This window comes from Hordeum vulgare, chromosome 5H (assembly GCF_904849725.1).
Source record: "Hordeum vulgare subsp. vulgare chromosome 5H, MorexV3_pseudomolecules_assembly, whole genome shotgun sequence".
Lineage (NCBI taxonomy): Eukaryota > Viridiplantae > Streptophyta > Magnoliopsida > Poales > Poaceae > Hordeum > Hordeum vulgare.
Genome location: NC_058522.1, coordinates 529,497,142 through 529,515,486, shown reverse-complemented (window position 1 = coordinate 529,515,486; position 18,345 = coordinate 529,497,142). Strand labels below are relative to the sequence as shown.

General features: G+C 47.4%; 1 protein-coding gene and 1 pseudogene across 1 annotated transcript; both read right to left on the bottom strand.

Annotated features, from left to right (window-relative positions):
• Nucleotides 1-2,652: 2,652 nt before the first annotated feature.
• On the bottom strand, nucleotides 2,653-5,215 carry LOC123452310 (UDP-glucose 6-dehydrogenase 4). Its single transcript, XM_045128952.1, has 2 exons — nucleotides 5,088-5,215; nucleotides 2,653-4,493 (listed from the first exon to the last, which is right to left on the bottom strand). The coding sequence occupies exon 2, from the start codon at nucleotides 4,475-4,477 to the stop codon at nucleotides 3,035-3,037; it is 1,443 nt and encodes a 480-aa protein (XP_044984887.1). The 5' UTR covers nucleotides 4,478-4,493; nucleotides 5,088-5,215; the 3' UTR covers nucleotides 2,653-3,034.
• Nucleotides 5,216-16,798: 11,583 nt separating this feature from the next.
• Nucleotides 16,799-18,291, bottom strand: LOC123398401 (annotated as a pseudogene).
• Between the last annotated feature and the right edge of the window lie 54 nt (nucleotides 18,292-18,345).

The following is an 18,345-nucleotide window of genomic DNA, read 5'->3' as shown; positions in this document are numbered from 1 at the left end:
CGTCCGAATGCTGGCACTTGTTTCACTGCGTGGCCCAAGGATCCTCTGTTTAGATGTAGGTGGAGCACGTGCGCGTTATTCACATGAGACAAGCTGTCAGCTTTAAAATCTTTTTTGACAATTCTGGTGGAAACATGCATTAAAATTGTGTGGTAACTTACAGTATGCAGTGATGATAACAAGTGACAATACAAACTGTCAGCTTTAAAATCTTTTTTTTCAATTCTGGTGGTAACTTGTATTAAAACTGTGTGGTAACTTACAATATGCAGTGATGATAACAAGTGACAATACAATTATTTCTTCCTTTTGTTGGTTTAGTATCAATATATGGTTGATGTGCAAGGCTGATAACTTCATTACATTCTGCATATATCATAGACATGTAGGTGGCACTTTTTGTAAGTGAGTATTCTCTTACCTGACAATTGGCGGTTGATGTTGGCATAGCCATAGCTAGTAGTACGCGCATCATCGTCTTGTCGTTTCTCTTGGTGTTGTCTCCATAATTTTCTGACATGTTTGCTGTAGCACCTGTGTACACATGTTAATAGCATCAGTCGCGTGTCAATTTTTTTACATACATCAATGAGAGCAATAATTATCATTTTTTCTTGATGGTAACTAGAGTTGACATGGATGTTATCATTTTTTCTAGAGGGAACATCTTGTTACTCATGCTGGAGACTATTACGCTTGGCAACAACATTCACCACTACAAAAATGAGTGGGCTTTTTCTTGATGGTAACTTGCATCACACATGTGTGGTAACATGCACCCTCTTGTCATGGTAACACAACACAAATCTTCTGCAGTCTGTTTTTCTGTAGTGATAACTTTGTATGAAAAAATATGGTAGCTTTTGATTCTATATACATTTTGTAACAACTATGGATCTAGTTTGGTGTGTCTTGTAACAAAATTTCACTTTTCTGTGAAATAAGTTGAAAAGGAGCTGCTTTTTTTAAAGAAAAATTATGCACATGTCCTGACAACTCAAACATGGCTTTACAAATTTGTTATTCACCTTGGTAACCTAATCGCATCTAGCTGGTAGCTTTAGTGCAATTAGTGTAATAAGATCTGTTTGGAGCGTCTGGTAAGATCTGTCCCCCTGGTGATAGTTTAAGCCTAGATCTGGTGGTAACTACAGTCCCTTCATGCCCTTGCTTGGTTTGGTGGATCAGATCGGTGTTGGGGTGGGGGTAGGATTGCTTAATTTTACGTGGTTCACTTGGATTCTTGTTGGATGTAGGACGCGTGATAATCACTTGTGCTTCTGGTGGTAGTTTTAGGAGGGGTCTCGTGGTAACTTTCAACTCCTCATATGCCCTTGCAATTTTGTGGTTGAATTGTTGGATCAATTGGGGGGTGGGGTGGGGTGGGGTAGGGTATCGCTTCCTTGAGTTCGTCGACCTGGGAGAGAAAGAGGGAGAGGTGGGTCGATGGAGAGGGTTCTTTGCCTTTTCTTGCCATAGAGGTAAGAAACTAGCGGTTTAGGGGAGGTGGTGGTTGCGTGGTGGGGTGTGGGCCAAGGCGAGGGGGTGAGGGGGTGAAGGGGCCGACTTTGGCCAAGGTGTTGGTAGATGTCACGGCTCGGCCTCGCGAAGGTGGGGATGGTAGGGGTCGTTCGGATCTATCCAACAAATCCGAATGTTAGGATTGTATTGTTGTCAAAAAATAATGAAAGCAAATACAGAGATATGTGAGGACGTAACACACATGTGTGTAGATTTTCATGGCAAAATACGTTGAAATAAGAGTTGTGCAAGAAAGAAAAATATGAATTTTTTTAACACATGATAGTATTCATCCTTTAATTTGTCTTTCCTATACATATAACATTTCAACGTTTTTCATTCTAAAATTTTACACACATATACTCCCTCCGTCCCAAAATAAGTGTCTCAACTTTATACTAGCTCTAGTATAAATTTATACTAAGCTCAAGACACTTATTTTAGGACGGAGGGAGTACATAATATCCTTGTTTACTTGCATATTTTTTTAATATATTTTCTTAAAACCGAAAAGTTTGAATTTTGATTTTTTTTTTCTAAAAAAAACTCCATGATGCTCAGCCAAAAACAATTTCCACGCTGTTGGAGATGCTCAAGAGGGCGTGCTTTCGTGTGTGAACCTGAGGTGGAGAAATGTGTCGTGCACACAAACACGTACGTACACGCCGGCGTCGGTGGGAAAGAACTCGGACCCACCCACCTACGCGGACGCGGTCCAGGTCTAGTCGTCGACTGGCGCATGCACGCCGCGTCCGTTGCACCACTTGGCGATCGACCTTGACCTGCACGACCCAGCACGTGCCACCCCACCGCTGCGGATTGATTCCATCATCAAAGCTGTCCGACGCGATCACCGGCCGGCATGTTCGACGACTTTGCCGTGCGCGCCGGGCCGGAGCATCTGCGCGGCCGCGTCGATGCCGGTTTGCTCGCCATGTGTAGTCCCCCGTGGCCTCTCTGTCTGCTGCTCCCCCGCAAAATATTCCGCGACAGACGAAACTGAACCCACTTTCCTGAGTCCTTCTCATTCAGTAACGATCATGTGAACAGCGGACTTAAAAGACGCTAATAAGCGGCACCCAACACACAGAGCAGATGATCAACTGGTCGAGTCCACAAGACAAGCTCGGCTTAAAAACACATTTGATTCTGTAACAATTTCAGCAAAACAGTTGAGGAACCAACCGGCTACAAAGTTCATCGGATACAAAGGGGAAAAAACCTCCTCGGACAGCACAGGGGGCCGAGGAGTTTGATTATAAGATCTACAGACGCAAACATGTATCGATCGAAAACTTAACAAGACACGAAGGTTTACTAAATTTTTATGCCCGGGCGAGGAACTGTTGTTGATGCTTCTCCTGCAAAACGCAAACTATAAAGAATGGATATGGTCAAACTCAAACCACCGGCTCATCTTCCTTCCTTCCTTCCTTCCTTCCCCTGCCTTCCTGCAGCCCCGATCGACGACGCCGCCGGCAGACAGACGAGGCCGGCCGACGTGGAGAGCGAATTAGGCGACGGCGGGCATGTCCTTGAGCCACCCGTCGAGCGGCTTGCCGATGGAGTAGACGATGAAGCCGATCTCCCTGAGCTTCTCGGCGTCGACGACGTTGCGGCCGTCGAAGACGAAGGCCGGCTTCTGCATGTTGTCGAAGATCTTCTTGTAGTCCAGCGACTTGAACTCGTTCCACTCGGTGAGGATGCACACGGCGTGGGCGCCCTTGGTGGCCTCGTACGCGTCCCACACCACGCTCACCTGCTTCACGGCCGTGGGGCTCGTCGGCTGCAGGTGCATCGGGTGGTCCCAGTCGAACTTGTTCATGGCCAGGTCGCGCTGGATCTGGTCCTCCGTCACCTGCGGGTCGTAGATGCTCACCTGGGCCTTGTCGCCCAGCAGGCCCTTGCACACGTCGATGGCCGGGGTCTCCCGGGTGTCGCCGGTATCCTTCTTGAAGGCGAACCCGAGCACGGCGATCTTCTTGCCGGACACGGTGTTGAACATGGACGACACCACGCGGTTCACGAACCGGCTCTTCTGGTAGTCGTTGATCTTGATCACCTGCTTCCAGTAGTTGGCCACCTCCGGCAGGCCGTTGCACTCGCAGATGTACACCAGGTTCAGGATGTCCTTCTGGAAGCACGACCCGCCGAACCCGACGCTGGCGTTCAGGAACTTGGGACCGATCCTCGAGTCCTTGCCGATGGCGTACGACACCTCCGACACGTTGGCGCCCGTGGCCTCGCACAGCGCCGACATGGCGTTCACGGACGAGATCCTCTGGGCCAGGAAGGCGTTGGCGGCGAGCTTGGAGAGCTCGGCAGACCACAGGTTGGTGGTGATGATGTTCTCCTCGGGCACCCAGTGGGCGTACACCGACTTGAGAGCCTCGACGGCCTTCCTGCCCTCGGGGGTCTCCCGGCCACCGATGAGCACTCTGTCGGGCTTGAACAGGTCGTCGATCGCAGTGCCCTCGGCGAGGAACTCCGGGTTGGACAGGATCTGGTAGTTGATGCCCTTGCTGTTGTGGGTCAGGATCTTCTCAATGGCCTCTGCGGTCTTGACGGGGACGGTGGACTTCTCGACGACGATCTTATCCGACTTGGACACATCGGCGATCATCCGGGCGGCGCTCTCCCAGTAGGTGAGGTCGGCAGCCTTGCCGGCTCCCAGACCACGGGTCTTGGTGGGGGTGTTGACGGAGACGAAGATGATGTCGGCCTCGGCGACATGCTTCTCAACATCAGTGCTGAAGAAGAGGTTCTTGCCCCTGCAGGCCTTGACAACATCATCGAGGCCAGGCTCGTAGATCGGGAGGGTGTCGCTGTTCCAGGCGTCAATGCGGGGCTTGGAGATGTCGACGACCACCACCTCAATTGCTGGGCACTTGATGGCAATGACAGCCATTGTTGGGCCGCCGACGTAGCCAGCACCGATGCAGCAGATCTTCACCATCTTGGCTGCTTACAACCTGTGATGACAGCAAAGAATTGTTTTCAGAGGATTGAAAAACAGGGCATCTAACTAATTTCACTGCACATCTCAGACTCAGAGTAAACAGAAGCAATCAAGATTCAGATCCTTAAAGAGAAAGTATGTGACAGAAATGTTCATAGTTGAAGCTACAGAAATGTTCTAAGAAATCTTCTATCCAACTAATCCGGCAAATAAGCATGAACAGTTATGAGTAACAGCATGAACATCACAGCATGATCTAACTTTAGGTGAAAACGCGGTGCCTACTACTTCCGCAGACTGCATACAAGGAGCATGACAGACTGAACGGAGATCACACCAATCACCCGATCCACCGGCAGCGGCAACAGCCAGCAGGCCAAATGAAAAATTCACAGCACGGAGCACTACTACCCAAACCACTAACTAAATCAAGACAATGAATCTGAATCGAACACTCGGCCAGATCTGAAGACAGCAAGCACCTTCAGAGAAACCGAGAAAAGCACAACAGCCACAGCATGAAAACCATGCTCCTCGCAAAGATCAGGCACCAAAGCTACAGACTAAAACCGAAGGAGACGCTAACCAGATCAGGGGAAACTCTCACCAGATCTCAGCAACTCGGAGAAGATCTCGAGAGGAGAGGAGGGGCGCGCACTGCTGGAGGAAAGCAACGGAGGCGACTTCTTGGTATGCAGAGAAGAAGCTGCTGCCCACGAGTTGTATGCAGAGAGGGGGCTGCAACTCCTTATATACCCCTTTCAACCAAGCCACCAGGTTGGATCTACCCTGCTCTGGAAAATTAACCGCGTGAGGAAGGCCGGTCAGAAACCGGAATAAAATTTGAGTAGGTGTGAGTTGGTCTTGCAAGGCAAAGTGCCGCTCTCATGCCATCCATGAGCCCACCAGACTTGCGTTGATGGAAAAGGTTTCAGATGAGTCCATGACACACCACCAACCTCCTCACTCTAAACCAATCAGAGAGAAAAATCTAAACCAATCAGAGAGAAAAATATAGGAAAAATACCAGAGGTGTTAGAGAATAAATAAATAGCGTGTGATCAGATCTGAAGGTTCGGACCCTTTTCTTCATGTTATCTCTTGTTCAGTGTATGTATACATGCTACAAAAATACGGCCGGAGTGGCTGTGTACTCGTACCCCATGAACATGAACGAGGACATGGATGGTGTGGAGGAATAATTGGGGGCAAGCGACATTAAGTATTTTAGTCGATGGTCAACTATGGCAGCGGCAGAGTAATTTTGAGGACAAAATCACCTAGGATGCAGAAGTTACAGTGTTTGGTTGAGATGTAAGAAGTGCCAAGCTATGTCCAACCACTGGGAGCATGCGATGGAAACCTTCAAAGCCCAGACACGGTCAAAATCAGGAACCTGATGTTGGTGCCGTTGCTTGTCCCAACGATACTCTACTAATCAAAACATGTGTATAATAAACCACTTGCAATTTTTACTGATTAAAAACACAGCGGCTGAACCTTCCACGTGAAAGCTCCAGCATACATGACAGTACTCAGAATTAGACTCTGAATATAACCTATTTTCAAGAGAAGAAAGAGCGCAACCACGAAAAATACAGAATTGTCATGGTCCTACTCTTAAGTCACCGTCATCTGATTTTATTTTCTTTTGCAACAACAAGTCACTGTCAGCTGATTGCTATAACTAATAATAGACTAAGGAAGACTCCATCTTTCTTCCGACTTTAAGGCATCGTTTAGGAAAGACACTGAACGTCAGGGCACTTGTTTACACGGTCCAAGGTCAAGGGTTGTCACATGCTCTAGCTAGCAAGTCAACAAAAATCAGAACTTCCTCTTCTTATAAGTCAAATTTCTCAAGCACTGCAATGCATTATTTATGCACATCACATGAAAGAAACATATATATTCAAGCCATCATCAAAATACAAATCACAAGAAAGAAAACCGTAACATTATGAGTATGAGTTCCTTCAAGGTCAAGAAAGTCATAAGAAAACAAACAAAACAAACCATGATTAAAAGAACCTCCACTTCGGCTACCAACATCAGCAGCAATCACAACAACAAAATAAGGAGGGCCTCCCTCTAGAGTCGGAGACATTTTAACAAACACCGGATCTGCATCTCAAGCCAGCCCCCTAACCATAATCTAATAATGTAAGCAGCAGATCCACCGACATCGGAGCCACGGGCCGCCACCACCATCCCACACCCGATTCGGTTGGAACGAACGTACAGAGGCAACCAACGGGAGGAAAAGGCTGGTGGTGATCCGGCTTTGAGTGAGGCTCAAGCGAGCGCAATAAACCCCTCTAGTCTAGTACTGACTGGTAGACTTGTGCACCGGAAAAATTAGCGATCCGGTGGTGTCCAGGCGTCCCGAGCACGCAAAGAGGACAGCGACGAGTGCGTTACCTTCAACCCCGGGCGGCTCTGCTCTGCTTTGTTTGGAGTTTTTCTAGGAGTATACCGCAGCAGTGATAATTCGAAAAAAAAAAATCGACAATTTTTTTACGGTTTTTTTCTTCTTCAGGGAAGCGTGTTTGCCGAAAATGCAGTGTCGGTTTTCTTTCAGCCATGACACAGCGGTGCACAGTAAGACGTACTCCTATAATGTTCAGCTTGATAGTGCACCGGCCCGCAGCCCAACTTTAATGAGCTGGCGAGCCCGTTGCACTGTCGCAGTCTGCTCTCTGAACCTTAACACGGACCTACGTACCTACGTACGTGTCCAAACTATGAAAATGTCGACTCCTACCGAACTGCGACTGCATCGTGAGAGTCCATGCGATCCTACTTGCCTAAAGTTTGACCCCCCCAGCCCCGCCGCGATCGGAGCCGCGAATGGCTGCAGCAGGGGGGCATCTCGTCAAGGTTTGGGAGACACACGCAGCTGTCGTGTGGTTTTCGCAAGTCAATTGCGCTTGAATTGGAGTCGTGATGGTTTGGTTTGGCAGAGTTTGGAGGGGTGCCAACTAGGCTGAAAGTAACGGCGTAGTTAGGCGAGGATGAATGCCCACCTTGTGGACGGAAGAAGAGCAGAGGTGAATGTCATGCACCGCCAAATGCCCTAGTTATATCTACCTCATGGCACTGACGACGATGATTATCGCCAGCACGCTCGGTTTCTAAAATGGCGTGTGTCTCCTTTCCTTTGGGCTACGTGCGGGCATGTGGGCACCCGTGCTCACCTACCATACCAGTCACAGTCGGGGTAGTGAGAAAATCATTGTTTTGGCGCCAAAAAGCGTAGTAGGTTCTTTCTTTTCCCCCTCGTGCTCCATTGGAGCGGCAACGGCAATTAGTTGCACCGACAGAGATGTCGTCGTCCCTATCTTGCTGCTATCCGATTATCATCAACGTTTTCTTCCACGCTTCCGCTCTGTTATAGTTGAGGCATTAGGTTTGTTTTGCACCAGGCCAGCTGAAGACAAAGCGTTACCCAATCTTTTGTATTGACACTAGTTGTCCTAGCACTGGTAATGGTAGCGACGTCAATCAGTTGGCCGATCCGCGTACGCGTACGCGTACTACGGGTGCGGTGCGGGACGGGTGGAGTGCAATATCGGCACGAGTTTTTGGTTAGGGAGGTCAGCAGAGGCCGACGTACCACGTACGTACGGACGGACAGACAGACGGGGCCACCGGGCGGAAGCTGCCGCGGCCGCACCGGCGCCGGGAAAACTCCAGCCCACCGGTCGCGCCCGGCCAGCCAGCCGATGACCCGAGCCCGCCGGTTCGGGCCGCGTCGACGGCGTCGTCTCTTTCTCTTTCTCCCGTGGGACGCGCGGGGACAAAAGCGGTGGACCTGTAGTCCGGCTGGTTCTCCAGTGAGCTGGAAGGGGTGGAGGCAGGCAGCGGTAACATGGGATTGGGATGGGCTGCGGGAATCTTCCGGGCCCAACGGGATTTGACTTTCGCCGACGTGCGTCAGCGACTCCACACGTCTTTGCGTTTCTGTATGTGACTATGTGTGTACGCGCTTGCGACGCACCTTCCCTCCCTCGCGTCGCGTGGGCGGCCGCGGTGCGCACCGACTGGCCGACACGACACCACCGACGACTCGGGTGTCTCTTGTCCTTGTGCCTGCCTGCTGTTGGCCGCGCCGATGCTAGGGTCGGGACAGCCGCGTCGGCCGGCATCCCGGCACCATGTTTTCCGATTCTCCCATCCAATCTGGTTAGGCTAACTCCACGGCACGATCCCAAACGTCCGGTATGGTCGGATTTTATCCGTTTAAGACGGCAATGGATTCGTTCATGTTCGCCTTTGTTCGTTGGATCGTGCATGCGTTCATCGCGCGACCGCACCCCAAATCATATTCATGTTGGACTTGATTCAAAAAAACTTAACTAAAAATAAATAAACTCATTTTAAAAGCTTAAAACATGATTAACATTAATAAAGGTCCAGTTTTAACGGCCACAAAACGGTCCAGTTTTTGACATAATTAACATAAAAAAATAGCCCGCCCGTCGTTGCCGTCGCCGTCGCCATCGCCGTCTTCACTAGTCGCCGATGTCGTCGCCGTCACCGTCTTCACTAGTCGTCGGTGTCGTCGTCGCCGTTGCTGACGAGGTCGACGTAGGGCGGCGGCGTCCAGAGGTGGGCCGACGGTCCCTGATGCGCGGGGCGTGCTAGAAGCTGGCCTGCAGCACCTCCTCCCGTGGCGAGGCATCCCGCTCCGATGACCACGCGCGGCGTGGGGTACCAGTTCACAGCCCCCACTGCCTGCGCCATCTCCGACGCGGTGCACGACCAGCCCCACGACGCGCCAACCAGCTCCGGCAGAACGCGGCCACCTCCTCCTCCTCCATCGGTTCAGGGATGGCGACGTCGCCGGCCGCAGAGAGGGCCATGGCACGGTCCAGGCCCGGCCATTGGCGCCCATCATGCGTTGTCATGGAGAACTCCATGACGCGCTGCATGAGCCGGGCCTCCTCCTCCTCTGTCATGCGCGGAGGTGGAGGTGGTGACGGAGACGGTGAAGGCGATGCCATGGACGTGAGGCCGCGCACCCGTGTACGCCCCCGCACCTCCCGTGCCCGCCGCGGCCCCGCGACCGTCCCGACGAAGTACGAGGCACGACGCACGTCGTGCTCATCCCTGAAGCCATGCGTCCCAGAGAGTGTTGTCGGCGGTGTACCTTGGGTCGTAGTAGAGGTTGTCGGGGAGGAGGCGGCGACGGCGATCGATCTCCTCGCGAGCGCACGGCCGCTCGTCGGCACCGGAGGGATGGGGACGCGGTCAGCGGAGAGATGCCACGCGTTAGGGAGGTGGACATCGCTCCACGGGACCGGCGTCCTCGTCTCCCAGTAGCGCCGGCAGACCTCAACGATGAGGTACTGCCGGTTCCGATGGGCGATGGGCCTGAGAGCGATGGTGAAGGGAGCCGCGGCCTGGCGCAGTGGCGAGGCGACCTCCTCCTTCACGGAGCCGCGGCGGCGTCCCGACAAGGAGCCAGCCTCGCGGTCGTGGGTGCCCTTGCGGCCGTAGTTCGACAGACCCATGGCTGCGACGGCCGGCGAGCTCGAGGAGGAGGCTAGGGTTTCGCGGAGGGAACTGACGAGTTTCGGGGAGGCCGCGGGGGTGGCGATGGGAACTGTGGACGATCGGTCCACGACTTCCTCATTTAAGAAGGACCGCGACCATCCCCTGGGGCGGATGACAGGCGGGTCCGCCCGTTCGTGCGCATTAATGCTGGTGGGTGGGAGGTTGGTGGCCGCCTGCCATGCGTCCCCGACGCGAACGAGCGCACATCCGTTTGATGTCCGCCGCGATTCAAATCCCGCGTAAGTTTGCGCTTGAAATGGGTCGTGCAGGATACGAAACGGACATGATGGGTCCGGGCCGTCTCGCGCTGGATGGACATGTTTGTCCCTTTTACCCCAAACAAACGAGACCGAACAAAATGGGATCGTGCTGTGGAGTTGGCCTCAGGCGGGCCAAAGAGTAGGCCCGAGCTTGGCAAGCTATTGTTTTCAACGAAAGCAGTTCCAACTTATTCATGAATGGAAACAGTTCCGTTTTATGAATCAGATTGCCCGTTTTTCATCGAGAAGGCACCCCTACACCGATGGGCATACGCATTCACTTTTTAGAAAATGCATTTTAAGCATGTTTTGAATGTGAAAAAAATTAAAATAGGAAAATCCACACATACGTGTTGGCAAATGTACGTGCACGACGTAAAGTTTTGTGAAAAAAAACTTTATGCTTTTCGAAGTTCCGTGAACATAAAACATGAGGACGTACCCGTGTAATCTTTTTCAGATCTTTTTAGCAATTAAAAAATATGCTTTTCGAAGTTCCGTGAACATCAAACATGAGGACGTACCCGTGTAATCTTTTTCAGATCTTTTTAGCAATTAAAAATATGCTTTTCGAAGTGGGTTCATATGCATCCGGGTACATCCGTGCATTTTTCATTTTCTTCTTCTTCTTTTTATCAGCCAAACTCAACATGTCGAAATATTAGAGCAGCTTTGTTAAAAAAAGAGAAATATCATAGCATCTCTAGCCAAAGACTCAAAAGAACTTAGGGGAGTTAAGAAAGAACTTTCAAAAAGTTTAGTTGCTCAGTTTTTAAAAATGTAGGCCGCCTCTTTCAGCAGACGAAACTCTTTCTCGACGATATATTCCCGCTCCTCGCGCGGTCGCGTCCCTCCCCCACTCGTCCACCTTCATGCCGACATCTCCTTCCTCGCCTTTGGCGGTCGCCGGACACGCCCGATGGCTAGGAGGGCTTCTTGCCTTCTACGCTTGCCCCTAGTTGCTTTCATCTCCATGTTTTACGATGGCCCTAATGCTGGTCCCTTTTGTCCCTACTAGGTCCTCTCCTCAGCAATGCAAAAAGCATTAGATTCGGTCAACGCCAAATTCTCATGAACATTACAAGAATTTTTTATAAAAGAAAGTACTTGATATTTGAGTTATGAGCCGCTGCAAAAACTCTACTGACAAAATCTTATGTTTCTTAAGAACTTAAACATCCGTAACTACAGGGGCTATGAGTTGACCCTTTGTATGCTTTTCGTGGGTCAGCCCGTTACTGGTTTCGGTGAACATTCTTGGACACTAGATTTGCCCGGTTTTGGACCCTTCTAGTTGTTTGTAGGAAGCTTCCATCGATCTTTTTTGTTTGCTCCATGTTTCTTTTGGATTATTCCCTATTTTTACCAGTTTTTATGGTTTTTTCTTGGCTTTTCATTTTTTTGTTATCCGGTTGCATTTGTTTTTCTTTTTTAAAAAAAATCGTGAAAATTTTATAATTTTGCGAATGAATACTTTGTAATTCATGTTTTCCCTCAAATTGATGAACATTGTTTCGAATTAGTGAACATTGTTTCGAATTTGTGAACATTGTTTCAATTTTGTGAGTAGTTTCATTTTCGTGAACTTTTTTGAATCCATGAACATTTTCTCAATTAGCGAACAATTTTCATACATGTGACCGTTTTTTGAATTCACAGACATTTTCTCAATTACCGAACAATTTTCATACATGTGACTAATTTTCAAATTAATGAACAATTATTGAATTCATGAACTTTCTTTGACTTCATGAATAGATTTTTTGAACTCATGCACTTGTTATTGAAATCATGGACATGTTTTGAATTCATCAATATTTTTGAATCTATGATTTTTTCAATTCATGATTTTTATGAATTCGCTAGTCCCTCCGATCCATAATAACTATCGTAGTTTTAAATTAAGGTTGAACTAACCTTTCAGCGAACCTTTTTTTTATATGAGGGAGTAAAAAAAAATCGAGTTCATGAACTTTTTTTTTTTACTTTGGGATCATTGTTTTTTAATTCATGACCATTCTCCGAATACACAAACATTTACCGAGTTCATGAACATTTTTTAAATTCGTGAACAACTTCTTATTCGTTTTTAAAATACTTTTTTGAATTCAGAACTATTTTTAGTTCGTGCATTCTTTTAACTTCAAATTAAACAAACCGTAATAAGAAACGTAATGGAAAACCGAAAATAAACAGGCGTGAGATTCGGTCGCTAGCTCTGACTGTGTTTGCTGGGCTAGGCCCATGAGCGGCCAGGCTGACGCTAGCTATATAGCAGCTCGCAACACTGGTACCCAATAGTAGTAACCGGCCCTTTAAGCGTCAAATAGGTTTTAATGATGAACTCATTTTGGCAAATGACAATGGATGTAACAAGCTTGTGGTCGAAGTTGATTGCATAGAGGTGATTCATATCATAACAAATGGTGAAATTTCTCTCGGCCCAGCATCAACAATATACAAGGAATGTTCTTTTATTTGTCGTGATTTTATTTCTGTTAGCTTTCATCAATGCCCTATAGCGGCAGATTTATTGGCTACTAAGTCGGAGAGCTCGCGAAGTATTGTATGGAAGAACAAGCCTCCTGACATTTTGTTTGATGTATTATCAAACGATGTACGCTCTTTTCACCTCAGATATAAACCGTCATGTTGGCATTTTCCTAAAAAAATGGTTCCTTGAGTGCCAAATAGGATTATTATTTTTAGGAACGCCTAATAGGGAATTCCTTCGTTTGGTTTAAAAAAACACTATAATGTTTGTAAAAAGCAAGCCTTTCGGCCCTGGTTTTTTCTAGGCCTGGGCTGAAATAGTTCACTGGCGCCAGACCGAATGGATTTCAGCCTTTCAACCCAACTCCACTGGAGGCTTGGTTGGAGCACGAGAGGCGCACTAGGGCTATATGTCGTATGTACTGATTTGTAATACTAATCGCCTGTGGGTTGGCCCACTGTTTAGTGTGGTGTTGCACGCTAGTACTGTCTCGTATCGATCACAATAGAGTTCACTAGCTAAACTTTTTTTTACCTTTCCTTGTTTTCTATTTGTTTTTTCGCACCAGTTTCATGTTTTTATTTTTTCCTTCTTCTATACTTTGGTTTTCTTTGCTTTTCCATGGCTTTTTTGTTTTTATTTTCTTCCTTTTTATACTCTGGTTTTCTTTGTTTCTTTCTGGGTTTTCTTCATTTCTTTGTTTCTCCACTTTTATTTTTATTTGTTTTGTCTTTTTCATTGGTCTTATTTTTTCAATATGTGTATAATTGTTTCTAAGTTATGATTGTTTTTAGTATATATTTGAAACATTTGCTTACACTTTTTTAATCATTTCTCGAATATATATTTAACATTTTTTTACAGCAAGATGTTTTGATTATTTTCAAAATAAGTGTTAAATATTTTAAATACACATGAAATATATTTTAGTGATAAAAACATTTTGTTGCACTACGTAAATGTTGTTAGCACATTGTGAAAATAATTGTATTAAATGTCACGAACATATTTGTGAAACTTTTGATTGTTATTCAACGTGATGTACATTTTTTTGAATGTATGAAGAACATAATTTTATATTTGTATAACATTGTTGTAAAGTTCATTAAATTAATTAAGCATAAATTCATTTGATCTCCCGATATTAATGTGTGAGCATTAGACCATTGACAAGCCTTTTCCTAAGTTCAAGAGGACTGGGAAGGATGCACCTCACATACATTTCTATTGAAATGTGTGACATTTTATGTTTGTCACCTTTTGCAGACATATGATGGACATTTTTCACACATATATGTGACATTTGATGTACATACAATTAACATTTTATGTATACATGATTTTTTTCCTATTTACATTATGATTTATTCGTTATTCAACATGCATTTTTCTATACAAGTTCAACATTTTTCAGATTCAAGATTAACAATTTCGAAGATTAACATTGTACAAATATATTTTTGAGCAATGTGTCAAACACATTTTTGAAACTTGTGAGCATTTTCTATATATAAAGTACATTTTTTGATGCATGGAATCATTTTTTATTTACACAAAAAAATTCTACAATTTATAAATTTTTTTCACGCATGATTAACATTTTATACTTTTTTCTATTCACGTTGTACATTTGTATACACATAAAAATAATATTTTTACAAATTTAATATTTAACAAATGCAAGATTGACATTAAAACTATATTTAATTTTTAATGAATACATTTCGAATTATCGAAATAAAACAAAGGAAAAGAAAACATGTGAAAACAAAAAGAAGAAACACACACACACACTATCAATGTGGCGTTAGCAGGCCCAAAACTTACTACTTGCTCACGAGCCCACTTTATTCGCACCAAGCGGCACATAGCCGTGTTCATGTGTGGTCTCATTTTTTCGTTGTACGACCCCCTTTTGTGGTGGGTCTTGTCTGCCAGATCCGACGTGACAAACACGTCGGGGCCTCCTCATATCTATCGAGGTTTGTGCTGGATATGAGAGATAGCGGTCACCCCGAACGTATAGAACCGATCTGGTCACGTATTTTTGAGCGGCCACTCGCTATTTCATTGCGTGGGCATATATGTGTGTGTGTGTGGGTGGTGGTGAGGGGAGAGGGTGAGATGCCCCGTTGTAGATGCTCCGAGTCTAGCGTTTCGTCAAATGGCTCTCGCGTGCACAGGGAGATCCTTCTCAAGTATCCAATTTGGTAGTTGGCTAGTGATCAACAACCCCCTTCAAGATAGCCTCCCGTGTCATTCCAGGATATTTCGAGGGCATGTACAATGATTGATAAGATAATTTTATTTTAAATCTTACATGTAATTTAAAGATGACAAAAATGTCTATAATAGATCATCTCTTAGCCTTATTTTAAATAACTAGCTATTTCTATAAATAAACATGATAAGGCATATTGCGCTAAGAGAAAATCTCTTGTCTTCTCTTAAATAAGAGAAGGCAAACCTTTTTTTTGTGAGTTCTCTTTCCTCCACCTCATCATTTATCCTATATGACATTGCTAAGATATCACCATTGTACATGCCCTGAAGGGTTCACGCTACCACACTCAAACTTTCCCCACCAACCATCCATCCCCTCACAGCTGTCGGAGTAAGCCAACGATGGGGAACAATGGTAGCGAGGCGTTGTCCCATGCTATTTTTTCTATCTCCCCCATCCTTTCGTCCCTCGACCGCTCCTTTTCCATGGGACCCCTACATTACGATCTGCAACAACTGGGAGCACACCCAGTTCTTCGAGTGGGGCACTTGCCACCATAGATAAGGGAGCATCCTAAATTACCATGGCGTGAGGCCCCATGTGCGTTGGGCCCTATATTGGTTGTGGTCCGCTACGGCGAGGTGCTCGCCTTCCGCGCGCATGGCGGCCGACCAAAGAAGCTATGATCTACGACTTGGTGGTGGTTATCAAGATCTAATCAGCCGGACGGTGGTGACTACAAACAATATTGCAACGACTTCCTATAGCTCCACGACGGCGGTGGTCCTGAGTAGATCTTTGGAAGGGGCCATTTGTCATGGTTGACTTAGATGGTGATATACAAATTATGGATCACGACTTGACACCGAGGGATGGTTGTGAAGTGACACTGGTCGTATCGCGTGCAACTTTGGGATCGCGGGAAAGTGATGATGACAACACATGGGTGACTCTGATGATGATGGTACTCGAGCATCCGGTCTCATGCTTCACGGCTAAAGACTAGGTCAAACCCAAGTGGTTATACCTGCCAATAAAGATGGTTTCTTACATCGTTATCTTGTTTAAGCCATTGTTCAGATATAATCAGACTAATTGTTTACGATGAAAACTTAGATTCTGGTCTTGTGGTTGGATCCGCTGATGACATGGCATGAGTGTCGCTTTCTTCCCAAAGGCGTTCCTGTTTAGAGAATCTCATCGTTCATGTGATGTCATGAGATGAGTGATGTGGATATGGTGAGTGTTATAGTTTGCCAATTGCAGATTGAATCATTTTGAGTTTTTTTTTTCTTTCGCCTATGCATGATAGCTTTATTGTAAACATTATGGCAACTCGAGTATAAATATATGGCAACTTGTGACAAACAAAGTTGTCAAACATATCAATATGTGATCGAGTTTTAAAGACCTCATCGAGATGGATTTAATGATGAAAACGGATTTTTTAATTAAATTTTTTATTGACGTGATAAAATAAAATTAAGTCGAAAAAGCAAAAAAAATCTGATAATGTTACATATTTGATGTCACAAGATGGATGGTTATGAAAACATATGAAACATGTTGTCTCGTGTCACACGTGTGAACGTTACTATTTTTAAAAAAAAATGGATATAGGGCTCATCATCTAGATAAGATTTAACCAACTCACATCTAATTCATATGCAACTTGATGTTCACGAAGATTCGTACATATTTTTTATTTCTTATAGTTTGTTTGATTATTTGAATAATGTGTGGAAGTTAGATGAGACTTTGTTAATTAGCAATTCCGGTTTAAAAACATTACACACCTCTCGAAAAGATCAATCATTGTTTGGTTTTTAATATACGCCAATGACGTACATCATTGTTGTCTTAGCAAGCTGACAAGCTTGAGCAAGTTCCCATGCGAGGACCCTCCCTCTCGGATGCTGCCACGCGCGACCTCCTTCCACGTCGCGGCCCTTGCCTTGACCCCCTCGTCACCGAGGAGCCGCGCGACCTTGCTCTCGATCTCCTCCTTGGCGATGACCCCTCGCTCGTCTCGCCGGAGCTTGGCGCCGGTGCCCCACACGTTGCACGCGTAGCTCTGGTTGCAGAACTGGTCGGCGAAGTAGGGCCAGCACAGGAACGGCACGCCGTGCAGCACGCCCTCCATGGTCGAGTTCCACCCGCAGTGCGACACGAAGCAGGCCACGGCCGGGTGCGAGAGCACGCGCTGCTGCGGCGCCCAGCCCACGACCAGCCCTTTCCCCTCCACGCCGCGCTTGAACGCTTCGAACTCAAACCGATCCTGTCCGGCTCCGGTGGTGAAGTTTGGCCGGACCACCCACAGGAACGGCCGGCCGGAGAGCGCGAGCCCGTCGGCGAGCTCTTGGAACTGCGTCGCGTCCAGGAAGCCGGAGCTGCCGAAGGCCACGTAGACGACGGTGCCGGGGGCCTGCGCGTCGAGTCAGGCGAGGCATGCGAGGTCTTCCGGCAGGAAGTGCCCGGCCGGCCTCGACGTGGGCGCCACCAGTGGGCCGAGAGGCAGCGCGTTGGGGAGGAGGGCCAGAGCGTCGGGCTCCAACTCCATGGAAGTGTTGCAGATAACCACCTCGGCGAGTGGCATCGACAGGTTGGTCTTGAGGACGTTCTGGATGTTGGCTCTGCGCCTCTCGGGGGCGCTGGTGCTGGCCAGGCTGATCCAGGGGATCTCCGCCGGGTCAATGGGAGGTACCATTTGGATATTCCCCTGCCCCTTCACATTGCCTAAGTTAAACAAGCTCCACACTGTCAGCCGATCTTAACCAGGCCAAGAAAGTTGACAAGTGTCATGGAGGTGCTTGATTTGTCCTTACCACTTTCGTCGAGCACACCATCTTCTATCAATCTGGGGAGGTTCATCCTGAGAGCAAACACGGCCGCGGAGTAGGTCGAGAAGGAGGCCACACGGGCACCCGCCGTGGTGGCCACCTCCATTGCCCAGCTCATGGATACATCCACGATCACCCATTTGATCTTCCTGGATCGGTTCATCTCCTCGAGGCGGCCGGACATGGCGGCCGGCAAGTCCTTGACGAACTTGCCGATGTCCGCGTGGTCGTCTCCGGGCCCTAGGCCGTCCGGAACGGACAGCATATGGATCCCATCAGGAATCGCTCCCTTCCCTGCCATTGCTTCCATGACGAGGACGTGGTTGAACTCGGTGTTCACGAAGTCGACCTCGACGCCGTGCCCCGCGAGCTTGCGAGACAGCTCCATGAGTGGGATCACATGACTCAGGCTACAGGTGGGACTGGAGATGGGACTCCCACCGCAATCCCACTAAGTCCCACCGCTGCTTGATGGGCATTAACGGACA

Bases quoted from the DNA above. Each gene is read 5' to 3' on its own strand.
- LOC123452310 (XM_045128952.1), bottom strand. From the start codon at position 4,477: ATGGTGAAGATCTGCTGCATCGGTGCTGGCTACGTCGGCGGCCCAACA.